This window comes from Microtus pennsylvanicus, chromosome 9 (genome assembly GCF_037038515.1).
Source record: "Microtus pennsylvanicus isolate mMicPen1 chromosome 9, mMicPen1.hap1, whole genome shotgun sequence".
Lineage (NCBI taxonomy): Eukaryota > Metazoa > Chordata > Mammalia > Rodentia > Cricetidae > Microtus > Microtus pennsylvanicus.
The window spans coordinates 29,205,741-29,227,140 of record NC_134587.1 but is presented as its reverse complement, the minus strand read 5'-3'; the positions used below and the strand labels follow the sequence as shown (position 1 = coordinate 29,227,140).

Sequence of the window (21,400 nt, the reverse complement as noted above, 5' to 3'; positions counted from 1 at the left end):
ATTTCTAACCTGTGGTTTATACGCAGTCGTCTAAATCTCAGTCTGGTGACCTTTACTAAACATTTCACAGTTGCTTAAAGTCCATCATCATAGCCTGAAAAAGTAGCCACACTGACTTCTATCCTGCTCCTTCTACTCAGCTAAAATCCATAGTGAAGTTCCAGGATTTGTATCAGTTCTATTTTCCTGGTGCTAGATTCCTGCCAGAAGCTATGAGATGAGAAACAGAAGAGAAGCTAGAATTATGGCATCTTCCTGTGTTGTGGGAGCTCAGTCTGTTTAGCCAATGACAAATATGGGTGACTATTAATCTGTAATTCTTAATAACCTATATAGTTTTAAAAACTAAAGTTTCACATTATAAAAATAAACAATCTGTAAGCAGCTGTACAGAGGACAATGACCTCAAAATTGTGACAGTATACAAAAATATCGTAATCAGAGGTAGAAATGTGTAGTGCACTGTGACATAAATATCCCTACTTTGGGGCTGGAGAGATGGCTCAGAAGTTAAGAGCACTGATAGTTCTTCCAGAGGTCCTGAGTTCAATTCCCAGCAACCACATGGTGGCTCACAGCCATCTATAATGCAGTCTGGTGCCCTCTTCTGGCCTGCAGGCATACATGCAGATAGAACACTGCATAATAAATAAATAAATAAATAAATAAATCTTTTTAAAAAATCCCTAATTTACATCAATATACAAAATATCCTAAACATAAGTATAAACATACATACAATAGGACAAAAATAATCTTATACTTAAAACAATGTGCAAAATATTTTAAGAGAAATAGAAATATATATACAATGACATAATTTTGCATTTGTGTCAATATACAAATTATTTTAAACAGGAATGGAAAAATAATTTAATTTTTTTTCAATTAGCCAAAATCCATACCAATATAAAGTATTTTGAGTTAACAGGTGTTTGGGGGGTTAAAGTAGATTTTATTATCTACCTTTTATCATTTCTGTATCATATTCCTGGGAAGAGTCCTAGAACATCTTGAATAGTCAAATGGTTCTTTTTCAAGAAAAGTATCTTGATACTGGGCTATTTTGTTGTCTCGTCCTCTCTTTGGCTTTCAAAACATAATTTTTAATAGTTGTACTATAGGCAGTGATAGTTTTAGTGCTTGTGTGTTATCAAATCGATGAAAGAAATTCTAAATTTAAATTTTTTTAGATTTTTAAAATTTTATGAACAATGCTGCTTGCCTGTTTGTATGTGCTCCATGTGCATGTCTGGTGCCTGCAGACATAAGAAGTTGTTGTATCAGCTGGGACTGGAGTTCAGGGTGGTTGTTATACCCATGCAGCATTGGGAAACAAACCAGGGTCCACAGCAGAGCAACATGTGTTGTTCACTGCGGAGCCATCATTCCTGCCCTCAAATTTAGTGTTTATAGTTTCCATTACAGCTCAGAGTGTTGTTACCCCCAGGTTTGTTTTAACTTTGTATTGCTGGGAAACCAGCATTGTTCTCATTGCTGCAGAGGGTAGTTGTCTTAGCACTATGTGGCTAGGAAAATTTTTTTTTATAAATGAAAGCTGTAGTGAAATCTTTGAATGAAAGGATGGATTACATAGATTTTTCTTTAGTAATTTTCTCAAATATACAGATAGTGGAATAGTGTGATTTATTTGTTTGGCTTTTTGGGTTTTTTGTTTGTTTTATTTAGGGTCTCATGTAGATCAAGCTAGCCTAAGGCTCCTAATCCTCATGCCTTTACCTCCTAACCGTTGAGATTACAGGTGTTTTGCCACTAAGCCTGGCAATCATATGAATTTTAATGGATTAGTTTTGGTTCCCTGTGAACAAGGAACATACTGTTACTTAGCTGTTTCATTAATAGGCTTAGAATTGAAATAGAAGACTTTTTTGATTTGAACGCGAGTCTTTTGAAAAGTAATTCATGGCTGATGTTACTGTGCTTTCTCAGGAATCCTGTCCTTGAGACTTTGTGATTATGTCAAATCTTCATTGCTGTAGTTTGAAAACCTTTTCCATTTTCTGGGCCCTTAATAAAAGTCTTGCTTTTTCTTCAATTTAATACATGTATATTACTTAGTGTGTTACAGTGTATATTTCTACTTAATTGAATGCTGATATTTTTTCCTTGCGTTGGCTTTCCATAGTCGTGTATTTGGAGTCATTTGATAAGTAGAAATGTTTATTGTGTTATCTACATAAAATTATGTCATCCTTCACTATGTTCAATGTAAACCAACCTTTATTGCTCATTCTTGAAGAACATAAAGTAAAAAAAATACCATTTAGCACTTTAAATTTAATGTAGGTAATTATAGTTATACCAGCAGATTTGGAAAAAGAAAGGTAAGACAAAGATGGTCTGTAGTGAGTCACCCTCACAGAAAAGAAATGTAACCTCTCCCAGAGGAAGAGTTCTTGCACTGTCTGCCTGTATCTGATTTCACCAATAATCTATTCTAAATTCCTAAATTCTCTTTCAGCTTTGTGTTTGTCTTGCTTTTATTTACATTTTGTAAGTTTCTCTAGAGAATTTATCTTAGTTTATTTTCCCCTTCTCTACAATCTGAACTAATGGTGAGCTGGTAATATTTTTTTTTGCCCGATTTACTTCTGTAAATAAAAAAACTTCAATTTTCTTTTGTAATTTATTTGTTTATTCAAAATATATTGACACTGCAAGGCCTTGGGTTTTTATCTGCCAGCAGACTTAATGGTCCTTGATACCACAGAGCTTGTTGTTTCCTCCTGTCTGTTGATACCCAGGTGACCAGGCAGCTCAGAGTAAATTTACTGCAGCCCCTACTCACTCCCACTGCTTTTTAGTGACTACAGTGCATGCTAAGTGACGGAAAAGCCCAGCATACTCGTGCCTACCTGTAACTGCACAGTGAGGAGCTGAGGACCACACGTCAGCAAGCACCAATAAGTAAATGGCATAGGGTTTTGATTTTATAGATTTTTGTAAAATATAGCTGACATTGGAAAAATGTCAGTGTTTAACTATAAATTGTATGTTAAATTATTAATTGTACTATAGGATACTTAAAAAGAAAACAAAAGGACATTGTAAGCTGGAGCAAAGAGCACCAGAAAGGAGGAGCAAATGGAGATGGTTTAGTCTTCTGGCACATGCAGAAGCATAGAAAGTAGTCAGTGTGGTGTGGGATAGGAATCTCTATTGGTCTGTTGACTGGAAAGGAGCTCTTGTTCTCCTCCTCATTCTACAATAGACTAAGTTGTTGATTTAATTAGCAAAGATTGCAAAATAGTATTAGCAACACATACAACATAGCACAGCATTGTTTTTCCTGGCTTCTAGAACACGAGAGCAGCCCATGATGCTGCTGTGATGCTGTCAGTGTGAAGTAGGATGTTATGAGCTTTAGGAAGTCTGCTCTGGACAATAATAGTGTGTAGGTCAGTAGATAAGCATTCACCTAGCCTGCGTTAGGTCCTAAATTCAATCTACTACACTCTCCCAAAGACACATAGATGTACAAAGAAATCTGAGAGAAACCTCAGTTCTTGTTCTAGTCCTGTTCTTGTAGACTTTAGTACTCTGTTACCATTCCAAGAACTTTTTTTAACAATTTGAAGCCATCTAAGGTCATGTTTAGAGGGTCAAGGAAATGGCTAGCAAGTAAAAGCAGCAACAAGTCTGATCATTCAGTTCTCAGAACTCAAATGCAGTGGCCTTAATCTGTAATCCTGATACCTATAGGATGGTAGGTAGAGACAGGAAATTTACTTAGAAGCTTGCTCACATGCTTGCTAACTTAGAGTTCACAGTGCAGCAGCACAAACAAGGCCCTGCCTCAACAAGGTGGAAATTGAGAACCTACTCCTGCAAATTGTCTTCTGCCTCCACACAGGAGCAATGGCATGCTCAGGCCTTCATTTACATAGACTCATACAAGTTAAATAAACATAATTTTTAAAATAACTTTAAAAAAAGATCATGTTTAGAAATGCTAGTCCTTTTTTATACTCAGTTGTCACATGGACTGGAATACATGTGTTTATTATTAGTATATTCTCTTCCTTGTATGAATTGCATATATAAAAGTAAACCCAATACTCGGGCTGGCTTAATACAAGAAATTTCTTGTTCTTAACTGTTCCCTGGCTCAAGATACCATCGTGTTTGTGACAAATGCTTTCCATAAGAGCTCTGACATAGGCTTTAAAGGGTTTATTTCTCATTTATGAATTCAGCAAGCATAATGCTGATGTACCTGTAAATAAAATGTGTAAAAAATTTGCTTAATCATATATACTGCTTTATTCTTTGAGAAGATCAGACCATTCATTTAGCTTTTTAGGCAGAATGCAATGCAGGTGTCAGTTGCTTACAATGATCTCTAAATTACAAAAAGATTATGTTGTTTTAAGGCTGGGAAACGTTGAAGTGATGCAGCAAGGTTTTAATGGTTTGGCTGAGTGGAGCTTGGTAGTGTTTGCTATCATTAGTCATTTGAGCACAGTGACATTGAAGAGCTGCTGAAAGCTTACTCCTCAATTGATCTTTTGACCATGTGTTTACAGTATTTGTTTCGCATGTCCTAGCAACCTTATCATAATTAGTTTAGACTTCCAGCTGTAGCAATAGGAAGAGTTTTGTGTGTGCTTGTGTGTGTATATATGCATGTATATGGTAGGGCAACCGAATTATAATGGACCAGTTACTCAACTCAGAGTCACTGCATAGATTTAGGGAAAGCAGTGATCAGTGCATTTATTCCGTCAAGCTATGTATGTCAACACAGGAACTCATATGAGAAATGTTTTGTTGAGTCATATCTTTTTGAATGACTATATATAGCATACAGATCAATGTGTAATATTAGTGAGAAAATTCCCTGCTTATTTTTGACTTCTAGGGAACATGTCTTAGGTTCTATCTCAACTTGTGAAAAAAGACTCTTCTCTAAAGTGACTTGGGTGGTATCACTTCAGCAAGGCTTCCCAGCCTTAAAATGGCATTATGTTTTTCTAATTTATAGTTCATTTAAGTAAGTGACACCCCCATTACATTCTGCTAAAAAGTGAGTGACTGGTCTGGTCTTCTCAAGGACCAAAGAACTATATACGGTTAAGCAAATTTTTATACATTTTAATTTTGAGGAACATCAGCTTTATGTCAGTATCTTGAACCGGAAGTGTTGAGAACAAGAGTTTTCTAGCGTTTAGCCAGCTCTACTAGTGGAGTTACTTTTATATGTAATTCGTACAAAGGATTCAAAACTTGCATAATTTTGAAATCTGTCCTTTTATTTATCAGTTTCAAAATAGTCATCACAATATATTTTGAAGGTAGATAAAAAGAAATTCATATCTTCTAGTTTCTACTGAAAACCAAACAGATAGATAGATGCTAATAAACTTGAAACTAGGCAACTTCAAATGTTGTAGAATCTTCTTATATAAGAAAATTGGAAGACTTCTAGGTATCTTCTATTCCAGCATTTATACAAGATATATCAATGGTAGTCCTTCCAAGTATCACTCGTCCAACTTTGTTAAATATTTGCATGTGTGTGTATGTACGTGTTTGTATGTATGCGTGTGTGTGAGTGTGTATAGTCTAGAGGTTTACACCTGCTTTCTTCTTCAATGACCCTCTGTCTTTCTAGTTGTAGTTCCTTACTGAACCCCATGTCCTGAGCCCCTTATCAAATATTTTAAATAGTAGAACCACTACCGCCCTGGGCAAAATACTGATTTTTTTAAAAAATAGCATCCCGACTTAGGTGTATTTTGTTAGGTTGAATAGAATTACATCTTCATCAGCAACTCCAATATCTAATTGTAATTATTTAAATGGATCACATTTTCTTCAGTTGCTGTAGCTTAAACTGATTTCTTTCTCAGCATTGCCCTTGATGACATCTTGTGCTTTCTGTTTAGCTTGTAACGCTTCAAGAAGCAAAACTGCTGCTAAATGAAGACGATTACCTTATTAAAGCTGTATATGACTACTGGGTAAGAAAGCGGAAAAACTGCAGGGGGCCATCCCTCATCCCCCAGATTAAGCAAGAGAAAAGAGATGGCTCTACCAACAATGATCCTTACGTTGCATTTCGGAGGAGAACGGAGAAAATGCAGACTCGGAAGGTAATATCCACATTGTATTTCATTGACTGTAGTTTGATTGTGTTTACTAGAAAACCGTGACACTGATGACCTGGAAGCCTGCCTTTCAGTTGATCTTTTGAGCATTTGTTATGCCTGCCTTAGCAATCTGTTAATAACTAGTTTCGACTTCCAGTTGTAAGTATAGGAAAAGCTGTGTGTGCCTATACACTTGCAGGTTTTGAGTTCACTTATGAATCACTTCTATTGGAGAAGCTAAGAATCTGAACACTACTTTTCCTTGGTTGCTGGGAAGTTTTGAAATGGCATTCTTGTTCGTACAATTGAAAATGGTCTTGTTGCCTTTAAGTTTTATGGTCTCTTAGGAAGTAAGGAAAACTTCTTTAAAACCTGTTCTGAAAATTACCAAAAGTAACAATGGCATCTTTTCCTCACTTTCTTAATTTTTAGTTGTGTTGGATTATAAATTAATAGACATGTCTACATCTGAATTCCAGAAGTGTGAGTCAGATTTTAAGAGAACTAAAATTTTGGGCTGTGGAGTGATATATTAAAAATAAAAATGGAAGTATTGTTTCAGAGGATTGTTTGCTGACTTGCATTTATCATAAGGAAGGAACAGTAAATACAACATATGGCATCATAGTCTGTTAACTTCACAAGAAAACAGGAACACTTAAGATAAAAACTGAAGAATTATAATTTGGAACAAAGCATTTTCTGTGGATTCTTGTTTCTGTTGACATTGAAAGCTTATCTTTGTCAGCTGTTAATGTAACAGCTGTGAAGTACAGCAGATGCCAGGATTTGTATTATTTTAGGAAAAACTCTCCTACTGGTTAATAATTAGAATTTTTGTATGAGGTTTTTTTTTTTTTTTTTATGAATGTGGTTTTCCTAAACATAAGAGGATGGATTTCCCAGTAATATATGGCTGTCACTAGCACAGACCTATTTCGTAGTTTAGTGCCCCAGTTTTAACAGAGAAGAGCTAAGGATTTGGGGGTTGTAACATCTTAATTAGAAAAGATTGAGATGAGTTAAATTTGTGACCACAGTAACTGTTTGTATGTGGACTGGCTGTGAAGAAAGGCTTGTCAGCATGGGCAATCTGAAGTTGTCTTTTGAATGCAGTGTTGTTGGTTGGGTTACACCGTGAACATGACTGTTAATGATCGTTTCTTGAGGGAAAGTGGGATTGTGCTTCTTCTAATGAGAAGGTGTGAAAGCTTTGAAATTGATGATTTATTTGCATATAGGTGACATTCCGGATGTAAAAGTATACTTAGATCCTTTTTAGCTGCGTATTGTTAAAAATTGCTAGTAATTGTTTCTTAAATTTGGCATGTCACCACCCCACAATCACCAAACCAATTTTTCTTGACTTTGCATCTCACCTTTGTCTAGCTCACTATTTTCATTTTCCTCTGTAGGGTACTACATTTTCCTTTTCAGTACTCATTGCTTTTCATTCTTCTCTTCAATTGTAGACTAGATGGATTATCTCTGCCACGCACTGTGTGCTATAAACAAACGTTTATTGTGTTTCAAAATTAGAAAGATGGGGAAGTGCTTCATAGATCATGCACACTAGGTATAGAAGAGGTGGGCAGGGTGGGGCATACAGGGATAATACTGTTGGTCATGAGGCCTTGCTCCCTTTCTTTGCTTCATTAAATAAACTAGAAAACACTTATACCTTGTTCAGAGGTCAAAAGGACTACTGTTTGCACACCAGTGCTTGCATGGCAGTCTAGAATTTAGCCATAAGTCACTGAACTAAAATTAACTTCGACATTAATAAGTGCTTTAGGACGTTTTTTACATCAGATGATCTTATCTGAATGTACTGGTTAGAAAGTCCTAATCAACACGTGTATTTAATATGTTAACTACATAGTTACAGTCTTATTTATTGCCTGTGCCATCTGTCTACCTCTTACTCAGAAAAAATAATTGGGTGGGAAAGGAAACTCCCAGGTTCCCAGTTCTACCTGTGCACATCAATCATCTGTGAATCATCTTTTATTACAAAAAGATCTGCAGTTGATTTCAAATGACAGCATTTTAAAAATCACTTCCCTAGGGATTTGATGGTAGGTACAGAAGTATAATTTTTAGCTGCATAAGAAGAGTTAATCCTGAGGAGCTGGAGAGATGGAGCAGTTAAAAGCACTTGCTGCTCTTAGAGAAGACCTAAGTTTGGCTTGCAGTTTACAACTTATGTAACTTCAATCCCAGGATGACTCAACACTAGGGCTTCTGTGGGCACCTGCACTCATATATACATAGGTGCACACACATACCATTAAGATAAAATAAAACATAAATGAAAAGGTTTTTCAAAAGAAGCACGAGTTGGCGCCGAGACAGTTATAAGAAGGGGTAAAGAGTTAGAAACTAGAGAGTAAGGCCATTTGAAGAGAACAGAAACAATGTCAGTGTGAACTTGTTTTTAATATTGATGAAGCATAAAGATAAGCCTGGGAGAAAAATACTGCTGTGCAAGAAAATAACCTTGGAGCCATAGTAGGACATAGGAGCCGACCTGAAGAGATCCAGGAAAGTTTAAGCATCAAAATAATGAGAGTAATGAATCATAACTTATAGAATAGCCCGTGAGCCCATACTTAGATAAATGGGAGGTTAAGGTGGAGACTGGGTACATGTAAATGTTTTTAAGTCAATACTCAAAGTGATGTCTTCCCCCATTCCTAACACTGTTCTCCACCTGCTGGTCCTCTTCTTAACACCTGCAGATAGTCTTTGTCTTAGGGTTTCTATTGCTGTGAAAAGACCATGACCACGGCAACTCTTATAAGGAAAACATTTAACTGAGAGGGCTTGCTTAAAGTTTCAGAAGTTTAGTTCAATATCAACATGGCAGGGAGCATGGTGGCGTGTAAACAGCTGTATTGCTGGAGGAGTTCAAAGTCCAACATCTTGCAAACAACAGGAAGTCGACTGACAGTCATACTGGAAGCTTGAACAAGAGACCTAAAAGTCTGCCCCTACGTTGACACACTTCCTCCAACAAGGCCACACTTCCTAATAGTGCCATGCCTTTTGGGGGCCATTTTCTTTCAAACAACCAGTCTTCCTTTATGTTCTTTGTCATATTAATATGACATATTAATGCCTCCCTTCAAGATTACTCATCCTTTTTTTGTTGTCATGACTACACATGTACACATCTGTGTACACACAAATTTAAATCTAGATTCTACACATTGGAGGAAATGTATTTGTCTTTCTGAGTCCTGGCTTATTTTATTTAACATAATGATCTTCAATTTTATTCATTTTCTTTTAAACTTAATTTCATTTTTATAGCTGAAAAAAGTTTCACTATGTATATGGGCTTTTTCTTTATCCATTTATTACATCTTTTTTTAGATGTCATACATAACTTTAAAAAATCAACAGAAATAGTTTAAACTTCACCATTTGGCAGCCATAATACTAATAATTACTCCAGGTGAAAGAACCATTGAACATTAAACTCGTGAGAAAAAATTTAATGACAAACAAGGCTTATGTAATTATACAGCATACTAGGTTAGTTTAAAAGAGAAAATAATATTTTAGCAGGTAAACCTGACAGGCACCATCCTAATTGAGTAATCAGCAATAAGAGGACAAATTGTGTTATCTAACTCTTGATAGGGTGTGAGACAGAGTCAATATCATTTTTGTGTTAATTATGTGAAAAACATACAACCTGAATGTAATCATGGGAAACGTCAATGAAACTTAAATTGAAGAATACACTATAAAAATAAATATTCTCTATTTAAAAAATGGGGTCATGATGATCACAGACAGAAAAAGGAACTTGTCCAAATAAAGAGTATTAGAAGCATAGGAACTAAAAACTGTCTTTAACCTTGGAGTCAAACTTAAAAAAAGTTAATTTTGAAAATTACCATCTCACTAATTTTCTATTGATCTTAGTTTCCAGATTTTGGTTGCTCTGCTGTGATTATATAAAAACATTATTTTTGGAAAAGCAGATTAGAATATTAAGGGACATTTGTTCATCTCAAATTTGGAAAATACTGCAAATATTATGTATATTTATACACCTAACTAGAGATTTAAAAAAAAAACGTAGTTAAACTTTAAACCTTTGGGAGATCTGGTTAAATATCCATGGAAAATATTTGTGCTGTTTTTGTAACTTTGTAAGTTTGAAATCATTTTAAAATAAATGTTTTGAAGAGTAGAACAGACAGAGCAGAGAAAAGAAAAGGCTAAGAAGGGTAATTTAAGTGGGTGTGGCATCGTGAATGTTCACTTTTTGATTCTTTGTATCTCTTGTGCACATTTGGGAAGCACACAGAATATTAGCAGAATAGTAGGCATTTTAATGTTTGCTGTTGATTGTGTTCATTTTTTTTTCAGTTAAAAATTATTTCCCGTTTATCCTCAAATTGCTTACAACTATGTTCTACATGCTACCTTTTGTTACTGAGTACTGATGTGGGGGAGGGAGATAAGGTCAATTTTCTTTTGATAAAATAAGATAATCTGTTAGCATTTAAAAGTACTCCATATGCAGTAACATAAAAATATGATTTATGCTATTTTCATATGCAGTAACATAAAGGAATATGATTTATGCTATTTTCAGCAGAGGAATATTTTCCAAGTCCAAGAAACTATGCAAAAAAAGAAAAATAAAACTCAGGACTTAATATTTTCATTCATAATCTCTTGTAAACCCTTGATATTCTTCAGATTCTTTCTAATATTATATTTAGTTGTTAACTCAAGAGTGAGAAGATTGCATAAGTGTAGGTCTGCCTAGCAGAAAGTATTAGATGAGAAGTAGGAAGGGTCTGTATTTAAATGTGGCTCTGTATAAGTCAGACACTGTGGGGACATGGACTGAGAGCACACGTCACTGGTGATTTTATATTCTCATGACTACTGCTTATTACAATGAAACCATCTTTTATTGAAGTTATGTTTTATGCTTAAAAGTTAAAAGTTACCAATGTTTTGAAGTCTAAAGTTTTTGCTAGATCTCTTTCATCCCCTTCAATGATGTATCTATCAAAGCATGAGAATGCCATTTCTTGAGGTGCTATCAATGTACTGTTTTTAGTTTTCTGAGTTGCTAAAAGTGAAGCTTTGTCATTTTTCTCGAGTATATAGACTTAGTCTATTTTTTAGGTACCTTGATCTTGGTAGAACTGTTTTTATCATTGGGTAGCATGTTACTGTAGTAAAAGGATTTCATAATTTTTATATACTACATTTTGTGTCAGTTGGATTTTTTTCTATATTGGAATTATTCTTTTTGTGCCATTAATTATCAATATACATAAATTTTCAAAGTTAAACAGATGAGTTCTTGTGGAGTTACTATTTGGGTATTTGTTTGTTTGTTTTAATAATTTAAAACTTACTCAGATTTAGTAAGAGCTTGTTAAATAAACTGGAAACATGGATAATTTCATTATTCTCTAAAATTGTTATTATTTCCAAAGAACCGTAAGAATGATGAAGCCTCTTATGAAAAGATGCTGAAGCTGAGGCGGGAGTTCAGCAGAGCCATAACAATTTTGGAAATGATTAAGAGAAGAGAGAAAACCAAAAGGGAATTATTGCACTTAACTCTGGAAGTCGTGGAGAAAAGGTAACATTGCCACTGTTCATACTAGGGCCATGCTAGCCAGGCTTTATGTCCGTAGAGAGTGATTGTATAGTGGAATTTCATTTTTAGCTTACATTTGTAGTAACTAGTTGTTTTTAAAGTAAACGTGCTATGGTTTAGACTTCATTTGGGAGAATTTTGGTATAGAGAATTAATCTTTTTAGATATTGTCAGAATCATTGTACTTCTTTTTTTTTTTTTAACAAAACCGAGGGATTATTTTGCCCTTTTCTTTATATTAGTTTTTCTTCAGCACTGTTTAAAGGAAATGAATGGTTGAAAGGCAAAATTTCCTGTTTCTATTCTTCAGAATTAGTATCTACAAAATATTTTCCTCCATAATTAAATAGACTGAAGTTCCATTACTTTTTAGGGAGTTTGTGTTACTGCTGAAGTAAACATTCTAAGGAATATTCCCAGTGCCTGATTAAAAAGTACTTTATGTGAGAAATTCATTTATCATATGCCTTAGACTTTTTAAAAGTTTCTTGTTGTGTTTTTAACTGAATTTTAAATATAAAGTTTGTTGTTTCTGTAACTTTTCTCTTAACAATAATCTGATACCCTAAAGCTAGGCTTGGTGGTCCATACCTGAAATCTGAGCGGTTGAGGTTAACACAGGAAGATCAGGAGTTGAAGCAAGTTTGAGGCCACTTGAACACTTGAGGCTCTGTCTCACCCCTTCCCATCCCCCCAAATTGATAGTTCTATTTTGCTCATTCAATTACCTAGAATGGCCTGGAGATGGTAGCACACGCCTTTAATCCCAGCACTTGGAAAGCAGAAGCAGGCAGATCTCTGTGAGTTGGAGACCAGCCTGGTCTACAGAGTGAGTTCCAGGTCAGGCTCCGAAGCTACACAGAGAATCCCTGTCTCAAAAAACAGAAAAGTTACTTTAAATGCCATAATTTTTAATATGTTTTTCTTAATCATTAAACTCTGCTTTATTTTCTTATACTTTATTATCTTTTCAAGATATCATCTGGGAGACTATGGGGGTGAAATCCTTAATGAAGTAAAAGTTAATAGATCGGAAAAAGAGTTATATGCCACACCAGCAACTCTTCATAATGGAAACCATCACAAAGTTCAAGAATGTAAAACTAAGGTAAATAATTCTTTGGAGAGAATCATGGGTATTAATCACATAATATGGTGGTAAAGGAAGGAAGTAAATGGCATGGTTTGTTGTCATGTCATTACTCTAAGCGAGGTCTTTAAATATAGCTGACCTGTAGGTCACCTCCAGTACTCTACCTCTGTGACACTAGCTCATAGCTAGTGTTTACATTACAGTTTGAGGTCATGTCTACCAAAGTTTATTGTTTTGATGTGTTGTCTGCTTCTGTAGAGAACAGGGTCATTGCCAGAACCAGCATTTGCCAGTTACATACCTTGGTTGACTTTAGAAAGTCCTCTACGTTCTGGAATATGGCTTATTCCAAGTAAAAGAGCTAGCCTTGGTGAACATTTTATTTTTAGGTTAAAAAATTGTTTTTATTTAGTGCTCATTTGCTGTATTCAAGTATTATTTAACTTGGGTATGTAAAAATTCATAGAGCCTTTAATAATAAGTTTAGATAAGCATTGACCTGAAGCATCTGAACAGTAAGTAGAGACTACTCTGCAGCAAGATTTTATAAGTGACTTGGGGTGTTTGTGGAAAATTCATCTTTTAAAAATGTCATTGTTTTTTATGGGTTCATTTTTAAACACTAAGGAAGAATGTGGAGCAGTATGACTCCTCCTCATTCAACTCATGTCAGTTCAACCAGCAGGTTCTTATTAATCACAGGCATCTAGCCCACATCGAATTCCCTTTGAATCACACTCACAAAGATAGCCAAAAAAAGTTAGCAGCAACAAATGTCACTTTGAAAACTACTTTTTAATCCACCTTGTATTAGTCAGAGCCTTTCCTAAGAGTATGATTACTAAGCATTTGAATATAAAATTTTAACTCATAATTATTGACAGAATTACATTGAATCAATCTTTAGATCTTATCTAAGTAAATAGAAATAGCCTAACTATTATTTTTAGAGATACAGTGTAATATATTATTGTCTTACCCTGCACACATAGTTACTATATTTAATTTTCATTCATCCGACCTTAAAACATGAAGAATTACTGAGAATTTGGAGATTTCCTTTTGATCTAATAGTTTATACCCAATTATCCATCTCTATCAAGCAGCTTATATTTCACTAAGTATGATCTGTCCCTCAATCAGCATTTCTGATGTGTGCACTGTTTCTCATTCTAAGGTAATTTTAATATCTTGGCTATATGATTCAATATATAATTTCCTTAATAATTTTACACTTTTAATATTGTTTTTTCTTTGTTGCTCAGAACAGTCTTTCCAGCATTTTTTTTTAAGTGGCAGTTCTCCCTTTATCAAAAGCAATACCAGCCAGTGTATAAAACAGAAACAGGTCTCTGCTTTGTGGAAAGAAGGAGGGCCCAGCCCTTCAGTAGGCCCCTTTGCCAGATGGACTCCACAGAACCCTGGGGTACTTGAGGACCATTTGATTATTGTTCAGTCAAGGCAATAATTATATGTTGTAAAAAATGAAAGTGTTTGTTTAGCTCATAAGCTTATTTTTCTCAAAAGATTACCACATGTAGACAGTTTTAAAATTGGACATAAATGTAGAACTAAATTAATAAGTTTGTGATCTATTCAGTTACTTTTAAAATAAAGTAATGAATTTTGTTCACCAGCACAGTGGATTTAACTAAGAATTAAATTTAAATACTTTAAAACACTGAATGGTTTGATAATATAACAATCTAAAACTATTTATAAAAACAAACTTAAACACCATAATTATTTTTCATTATAAATTACAGAAAGTAAATCTAAATCATGTTTCAGTTTATGACCATAATAAAGTTTTCATACTTAAAACAATAATTCAGATTAACTCCTAAAGAAAAGTGTATGTTTTTCAAAGAGCAGCATAGTTTTTCATGACTTCTAAAATGATTTTCATTTCTTCCTTTTGGGGGAAAATCCGACACGTAAACAGCACCCTCATCATTTGTCTTTGAAAGAAGAGGCTTCTGACGTGGTTCGTCAAAAGAAGAAGTACCCAAAGAAGCCTAAGGCAGAGGCTGTGATAGCTCCTCCGCAGCCCACTCCTGAGACATTGCCTGTGATCAATAAGAGTGACATTAAGCAATATGACTTTCAGAGCTCAGATGAAGATGAATTTCCACAGGTGCTTGTTTGAAACTGTTTTAAACACATGTCCTCCTACTCTTTTGTTTGCTGTATTCTGCAACGTAATTGGCCTCCTAGTTGTTGTTCTGCTTCGCTCACATAGTGGTATAAAACATTTTCTACATATTCATGAGTGTACATGGATACACACATGTTGCCACTCAGTGTTTACTCTGGTTTTTCTGTCAGCTGTAGAGATGTATTCTGTGGGACATTTGGATAGTTTCAGGTTTCCCCTTTTATAAAAACAAGCATCTTTGTCTTCTTCCTGTTGGTAAAGTGGCCTTTTAGAAATAACGTTACTGAGTCCAAGATGTCGGTATTTGAAAACATTTAAACATGAGTACAAATATTTACCAGTAGTTCACTTTGTGTCAAATTCTACCAACATGATAGTTTTTTATATTTAATGTAAATTTTATTTATTTGTCAGGTAATAGCTATTTTACTTTAAAGAAGATTTAAAAGAACTAATTAAAGTTTTTACTTGTGAAAACTTGTCAACTATTCGACAGTTTCATAGCAAAGTATTTAGGATTAATTTTTTGAATTTCATTTCATTAGTGTTATTTTTAAAACAAGATTTTTATTTTATATATTAAAGGATCAGGTTATTTTTCACAAAGCACCTGGTCTGACAATAATCTATTTTTCTTTCTATATTATGATATAGAAAGCATTCAAAAGAAAATACTGTAAAAGCTTGAATCTGCTATCAAATGTGTCATATTTTAATATTTTTATTTACTTAAAATCACTTTTCTTTTAAAAGCCAACATCAGAAATATAACTTTACAAGACTGCTTGTAAAGACTTTTATTGTTCTAGCCATTTAAAATCCCAGTTCGTAAAAATGTGCCTTCTGTGGCTATATTATTTTTTTGCTATGTCACTGACTTTTCTCTCCTAAATGATATTCTGATATTCATATGTATTAATAAATGCACAAAAATACACTCTATTTTATATGTTACTGGGAACCACTTAATGAAACCAGTCATTACATTTGTCAGAAGAATTGTCCAGTTAGTCTTGGATAACCATTCGCAGGCATAGAATGGTCATCAGATGACGATTTTTGAAGAAATGAGAAATGTAACAAATAGTGAATCTATCAAGTTCTTCCATGTAGAGGAAATAAAGACGCTGGAAACAGAGATTCAGCATTGTGAGATAAATGCGACAGTTTGCCATTGCTGAAGTCAGAAGAGAGAGGAAAAGGTGGAAGGGATGAGGTATCAAGAGAAGGCAAATGGGAAATTATTAAAAGCTTAAGTCATAAAATGACACGGTTAAATAAATGCATGTAAAACTTGCAGAGTAGGTTGCTGTCAGTACTTGTGAGAACCTAGAAAGTCTTGCATATGCTCTGTGTTCTATAAAAAGGATGCCATGAGACACTGTAACCATAAGGGGAATGTGTTCCTGATTGCTATTCCATCCACTGCCTTAGATAAGGGCTCACTCAGCATACATTCCTTGTATATCAAGGAATCTTCATTTCAGCTCAAAATTTTTATATTTATTCACATAATCCCCAGCCTCCATCCCCACATTAAAATTGCATTATACAACTTTTAGGGTTTTCTGGAACCTTTTACTAAGTCTTAGTCAACTTTCATTAGTTTTTAATGGTATTTTCACGTTACTGAGGACTGCTTGCCTGTTTCTTGCCATCACTAAATAATGTGATGTCTAAATTCTTCTTGTAAATTCTCCCAGGGGTGGATTTCAGGACACATAGGAAAAGATAGCATGTTGTCCAGTAGAAAAGGAACAAAGGAGTAAATAACTTTAAGAGAGCATTGTAGCCAGGCTGACTAACAATATTGTAGTTGGGAAGAAGGCCTATGCCTATTTTGAATATAGTTCCGGTCCTACTGTCATCATCGCTCTATGGAGCTACCTTTCTGTGCATGTTGGAGTATTTCCCTAGAGGGAGTGAGTTGGGAAGAAGTGCTTCATGCAAAGAATTGTTGGACACTTCATATCACTTCTTATCTGTTTTAGAAGAGTTAGATACTTGCAAAGGAATCAAAATGTAAAGTTAAGGTTTCTTTATAGTTTTGAGTTGGGAATTGATACCTCAGGAAGGAGAATTAACCTTGGCTCTCTGTGCCTTTCTCCTCTGTGGGCAATTGAACAGCTATGGAAGCTCAAACAAATGCCCTTTTCCCAAGGTGATGCAGTTTGCAATTAATGTGGAGAAAAGAAAATCCTCTCTAAAAAGGAATAAAGGATTTGTGATTTTAAAACTGCCAAGTAAATATGATAAAGCAGACATCTGTAAGAAAAAGATGTACTGCAAAGTAAAGTAAGACAACAAAAACTTAAGTGCTAAGGTTTTTATGGTATTTAACTATTAGGGAGGATGTTTATATTTATTGTTTCTCTGATGTATCAAAGTATATTTTGCATGTCACTTAACCTGTTTTTATGACATAAATTGTGCTCTAGTGAGTCAATGCTGCCCTAGGAGTCCCCATCAGATTATATAAGGATATTTGACTGGTAGCGTCTGGTCCTGGCAAAATCCTTTTTAATGTAGCAACTCAAGTCTTTATACTTTACTCTACTGTTGTGGTCTTAAGCTTTTTCTCAGCAACGAATCTGTTTATAATTTAGCAAATGTCTGTCTTCTATTTTGTTTCTGACCTGTTAAGTTTAAGCACAGATTTAAAGGGCTAGAAAGATGGTTCAGTGGTTGTTACTCTTAAAGAGGACCTGGGTTTTTTTCCAGTACCTACAATGTGCCTCACTGCTATTTCTCTGGTTCCCAGGAATCTAATACCCTCTATTTTCTACCATTTGACAAGTTTCCAGATAAAAATACAACTACTGATAGGGGAAGCATAATTGTCATCAAGTATTTATGACTGCACAGTTTAGAAAAATGGGATATATAAACATATCATTTTTAAGTCTAGTCTTTACATTCAGAAACAGAAAAACAATACCATGTGTACTTAGATGCAAGAGTGAATCTTAAAAATATGGATTTATAGCCACAGAAAACATTTACCAGTTATTAAATGTTTAGGACAAATTAACTACTCACTGGACGTAGGCAGGTGTATTGTGATCTGATTTTATTTTTGATCATTATGTACATTCTTCAGTTAACTTGATAACTGCTAAATAGAACACCTGTTTTATCCAGGTACCATCTCCAGCATCAGAACCTGAGGAAGAAAATGATCCTGATGGTCCCTGTGCTTTCAGAAGGAGGGCAGGATGCCAGTATTATGCTGTAAGAACTTTGTTTTTTGTGATATTTTTGTGAGCTGGAATTAAGAGAGCATTCGTATCAAGGTAACTTAGGCTGAGTCTAAAAGTGGGAAGTGCATCGGTATTTTGCGATATCAAATTCTTTCAAAGGATATTAGAATCCATTACTTGGAAATAGACAATTTATATTTTAAAAATTATTTCATTTGGAACTTTAATTCTAGCTTTAGCAATTTTGAAAATTGCACATGTCTAAGTAGTTTTTGGAACTTTTGTGGTTTCTAGATTTTCACTGAAATTGTGTGTGTGTGTGTGTGTGTGTGTGTGTGTGTGTGTGTGTGTGTAGTATAAAATTCCCTGTAAGTATAATTTTTAAACTTCTTTCATGAGAGTGTTGTCTTATAATTGTATCCATAAATTTTAGACACATTTAGAAACCTCTTGTTATTAGTGTCATATTTTGGGTGCAGTGTTGAGAGAATGACCTTGACTTTCCAATACTAAAGCCATTAAGCATGGAGAATAGAGCAGTGAAGGTGGTTTTACCCTTTTAACGTGGTTTATAGAAACCATGTGATTGCATTGTTGTGTGTACAGATAGACAGCTTTTTGGGAAGTAGACTTAATGTAGGAAGGGTGGAGATTTGTCCTCAAGTTAGAATGATAAAAGAAGATAAGACTACTGTGGAAGGGTGACAAAGTGATAAGACAGAAAAACAGAATGATACATATAATGGGAAGGCCAAGAAATAGGCTCTGCATTCTTTAAAAGTAAAGAGAAAGCTTAAGCTTAACCTGTGCATACGCTTCAAGTTTTTGTTGTCTCTAGCACACCCCCTGAAAAAATGCATTCTAGTTTACCACATAAAAAAATTAATTAATAATTTTATCTACTCCCTGTATATAAGTAAATACTAAGATATATTCTTCTTAGGATTTTTAAAATGCATTACTAAATGTATCTGGTATAGATAATTTGAACAGGAAACTTCTTATATAATTTTATAAATTTTAACTGGTTTAATTAATACATTTAAACCCCAGTTTTACAGTTTTTCAGCTTAATTTTGGTTATTCTCCTGATACTACCTTCAGTCATTTCTATCATGATTTAACTTTTCTTTCTTTCATAATTACTCTATTTTCTCTCTCTCTCTTTACAGCCTCGTTTGGACCATACATGTGAAAATTCAGAGCTGGCAGACCTGGATAAGTTGAGGTATAAGCATTGTCTTACAACACTTACAGTTCCAAGAAGATGTATAGGGTTTGCACGGAGGCGAATTGGCAGAGGTGGAAGGTAAGCTACTTTGACCTTGTTTTCATTTTCTAGCTGAAAGGGAAGTGATTAAAAAAACAGCTATGTATTTAATATGTGATATACACATGCACATGTATGTCTTATTGTTTTACAGGGTCTTAATGGACCGAATATCTACAGAACATGACCCAGTCCTCAAACAGATAGACCCTGAGATGCTGAATGGTTCTTCAAGCTCTTCCCAAACTATAGACTTTTCTTCTAATTTTTCTCGGACCAATGCTTCCAGTAAACCTTGTGAAAATAGACTGTCCCTTTCTGAAATATTAAGCAATATCAGATCATGTCGACTACAGTGTTTCCAGCCAAGGCTACTAAATGTACAGGACATTGAAAATGAAGAATGTACCTCAAGAAAACCAGGGCAGACTGTGAGCAGTAGAAGGGTTTCTGCAGCATCTGTAGCTTTATTGAACACCAGCAAGAATGGCATATCAGGTGAGCGTCAAAGGTCTGTTGCCACCCTTCTCTTCATTTCCATTATATGATAAATTAATCCATAATCAATTGTGGAGACTTATTTTCTGCTTCTACTTAAGAAATACTTATTTTTGGTTTTCAGCATAAGAAACATAACCCTATTGAATGGCTTGAATTTGGCATGTGAATGTCTGGTATGGCGAATGTGTGGGCTGAACAGTGTCCCTGTGAGCTTACTGCTTACTATCTGCCTCCTGATAATTGTACAATGCTGTCTACTTATGTTTAAACAATGTATATTCATTAACTTGGAGGGAATGTAAGCATTGCTCCTTGAGAATTCTTTTGAAAGCCTTTCTGGCAAAAAAAAATTAGAGGAGCCTCACTGGATAGTGATTTTGGTCTGATAGTTTACCTTTTTAGTTGAGATCAGAAAGATCTTTTTCATTTTAAGAGATACTGTGCTAGATGTGATGGAAGGTAGAGTCAGGAAGATCAGGAGTTCAAGATCATCCTTGATTATATAGCTAGTTTGAGGCTCAAAAAAAAATTACACACACAGGATATGAGTTTGTGGTCAAATTAATTTAGTGATTTTATGATGTATATATTGTAAATAATTTCAATACCTAGACATTCTAAAATGTAGTTTTGATTTATTTTATTCTGTGGATAATCTTATCACGTGTTTACAAGTATATATAATTTATAAATGTGTTTATAATGTGTGCACTGCAATTATGCATGGTATTCTGTAAAATGTGTAATTTAATACTGTTAAGTAGTAGCCTTTCTTATAAAACGTGTTATTTTATTTTTAAAATATTTCATTTTTCCCTTTTTCTTGCCTTACTCCAAGCCCTCTCAAGGCTTCTCTTCTTCCCACCAAGTCCCTATCCCAGTTTCCTGTCCTTTTGTTTTGTTGTGCTTTTAGTTGGGGGTCTCACTAGATTTAACCATGGTCCCTGCTGTGGGCATGGGTGTGAATCTATCCACTGGAGTGTGAATGACTCACCAGTAGCTACATCACTGAAGACAACTGACTTCTTCCAGCAACCCTAGATTGCCATTAGCTCCTGTGGATGGTGCAGGGCCCATGAGATCTGCCCCTCTCTGTGAATGTTTGTATTTCGGTTCATTCTTGTATATACCCTATGCAGTCCGCCACAGCTGTTGTGACTTCCTAAATGACATGACCACAGTGTTGTAAGCATAAGGCATATTTCACAGCCTCTCTCCCTATTGTTCATGTCTTAATTCTCTCTATCCCCTTCCCTTGGTGTTCCCTGAACCTTGGATGGGGTGATTCGCAAGTGTGGTTTAAAGCAGTCAGTTGTTCTTTACCTCTTGACTAACTCTGAGTCTCTCTGCATTAACTGCTGCTGGCTACAAGCAAATGTATGCATATCTGCAGTTATAGTAGTTATAGTAGATTTCTTTAA

The 21,400-nt window shown here is 34.8% G+C and overlaps 1 protein-coding gene across 2 annotated transcripts in view; it reads left to right on the top strand.

The window, feature by feature from the left end:
- Nucleotides 1-21,400, top strand: part of Epc2 (enhancer of polycomb 2) — an 86,525-nt gene that overhangs the window by 52,459 nt on the left and 12,666 nt on the right. Inside the window, exons 4-10 of one of the 2 annotated variants that reach the window (XM_075985268.1) lie at nt 5,910-6,116; nt 11,591-11,739; nt 12,733-12,865; nt 14,796-14,987; nt 18,150-18,239; nt 19,381-19,517; nt 19,633-19,976. In XM_075985268.1, coding sequence (XP_075841383.1) covers nt 5,910-6,116; nt 11,591-11,739; nt 12,733-12,865; nt 14,796-14,987; nt 18,150-18,239; nt 19,381-19,517; nt 19,633-19,976 — 1,252 coding nt within the window. The remainder of the gene's footprint in view (nt 1-5,909; nt 6,117-11,590; nt 11,740-12,732; nt 12,866-14,795; nt 14,988-18,149; nt 18,240-19,380; nt 19,518-19,632; nt 19,977-21,400) is intronic. The other variant, XM_075985269.1, reaches the window with a different exon arrangement.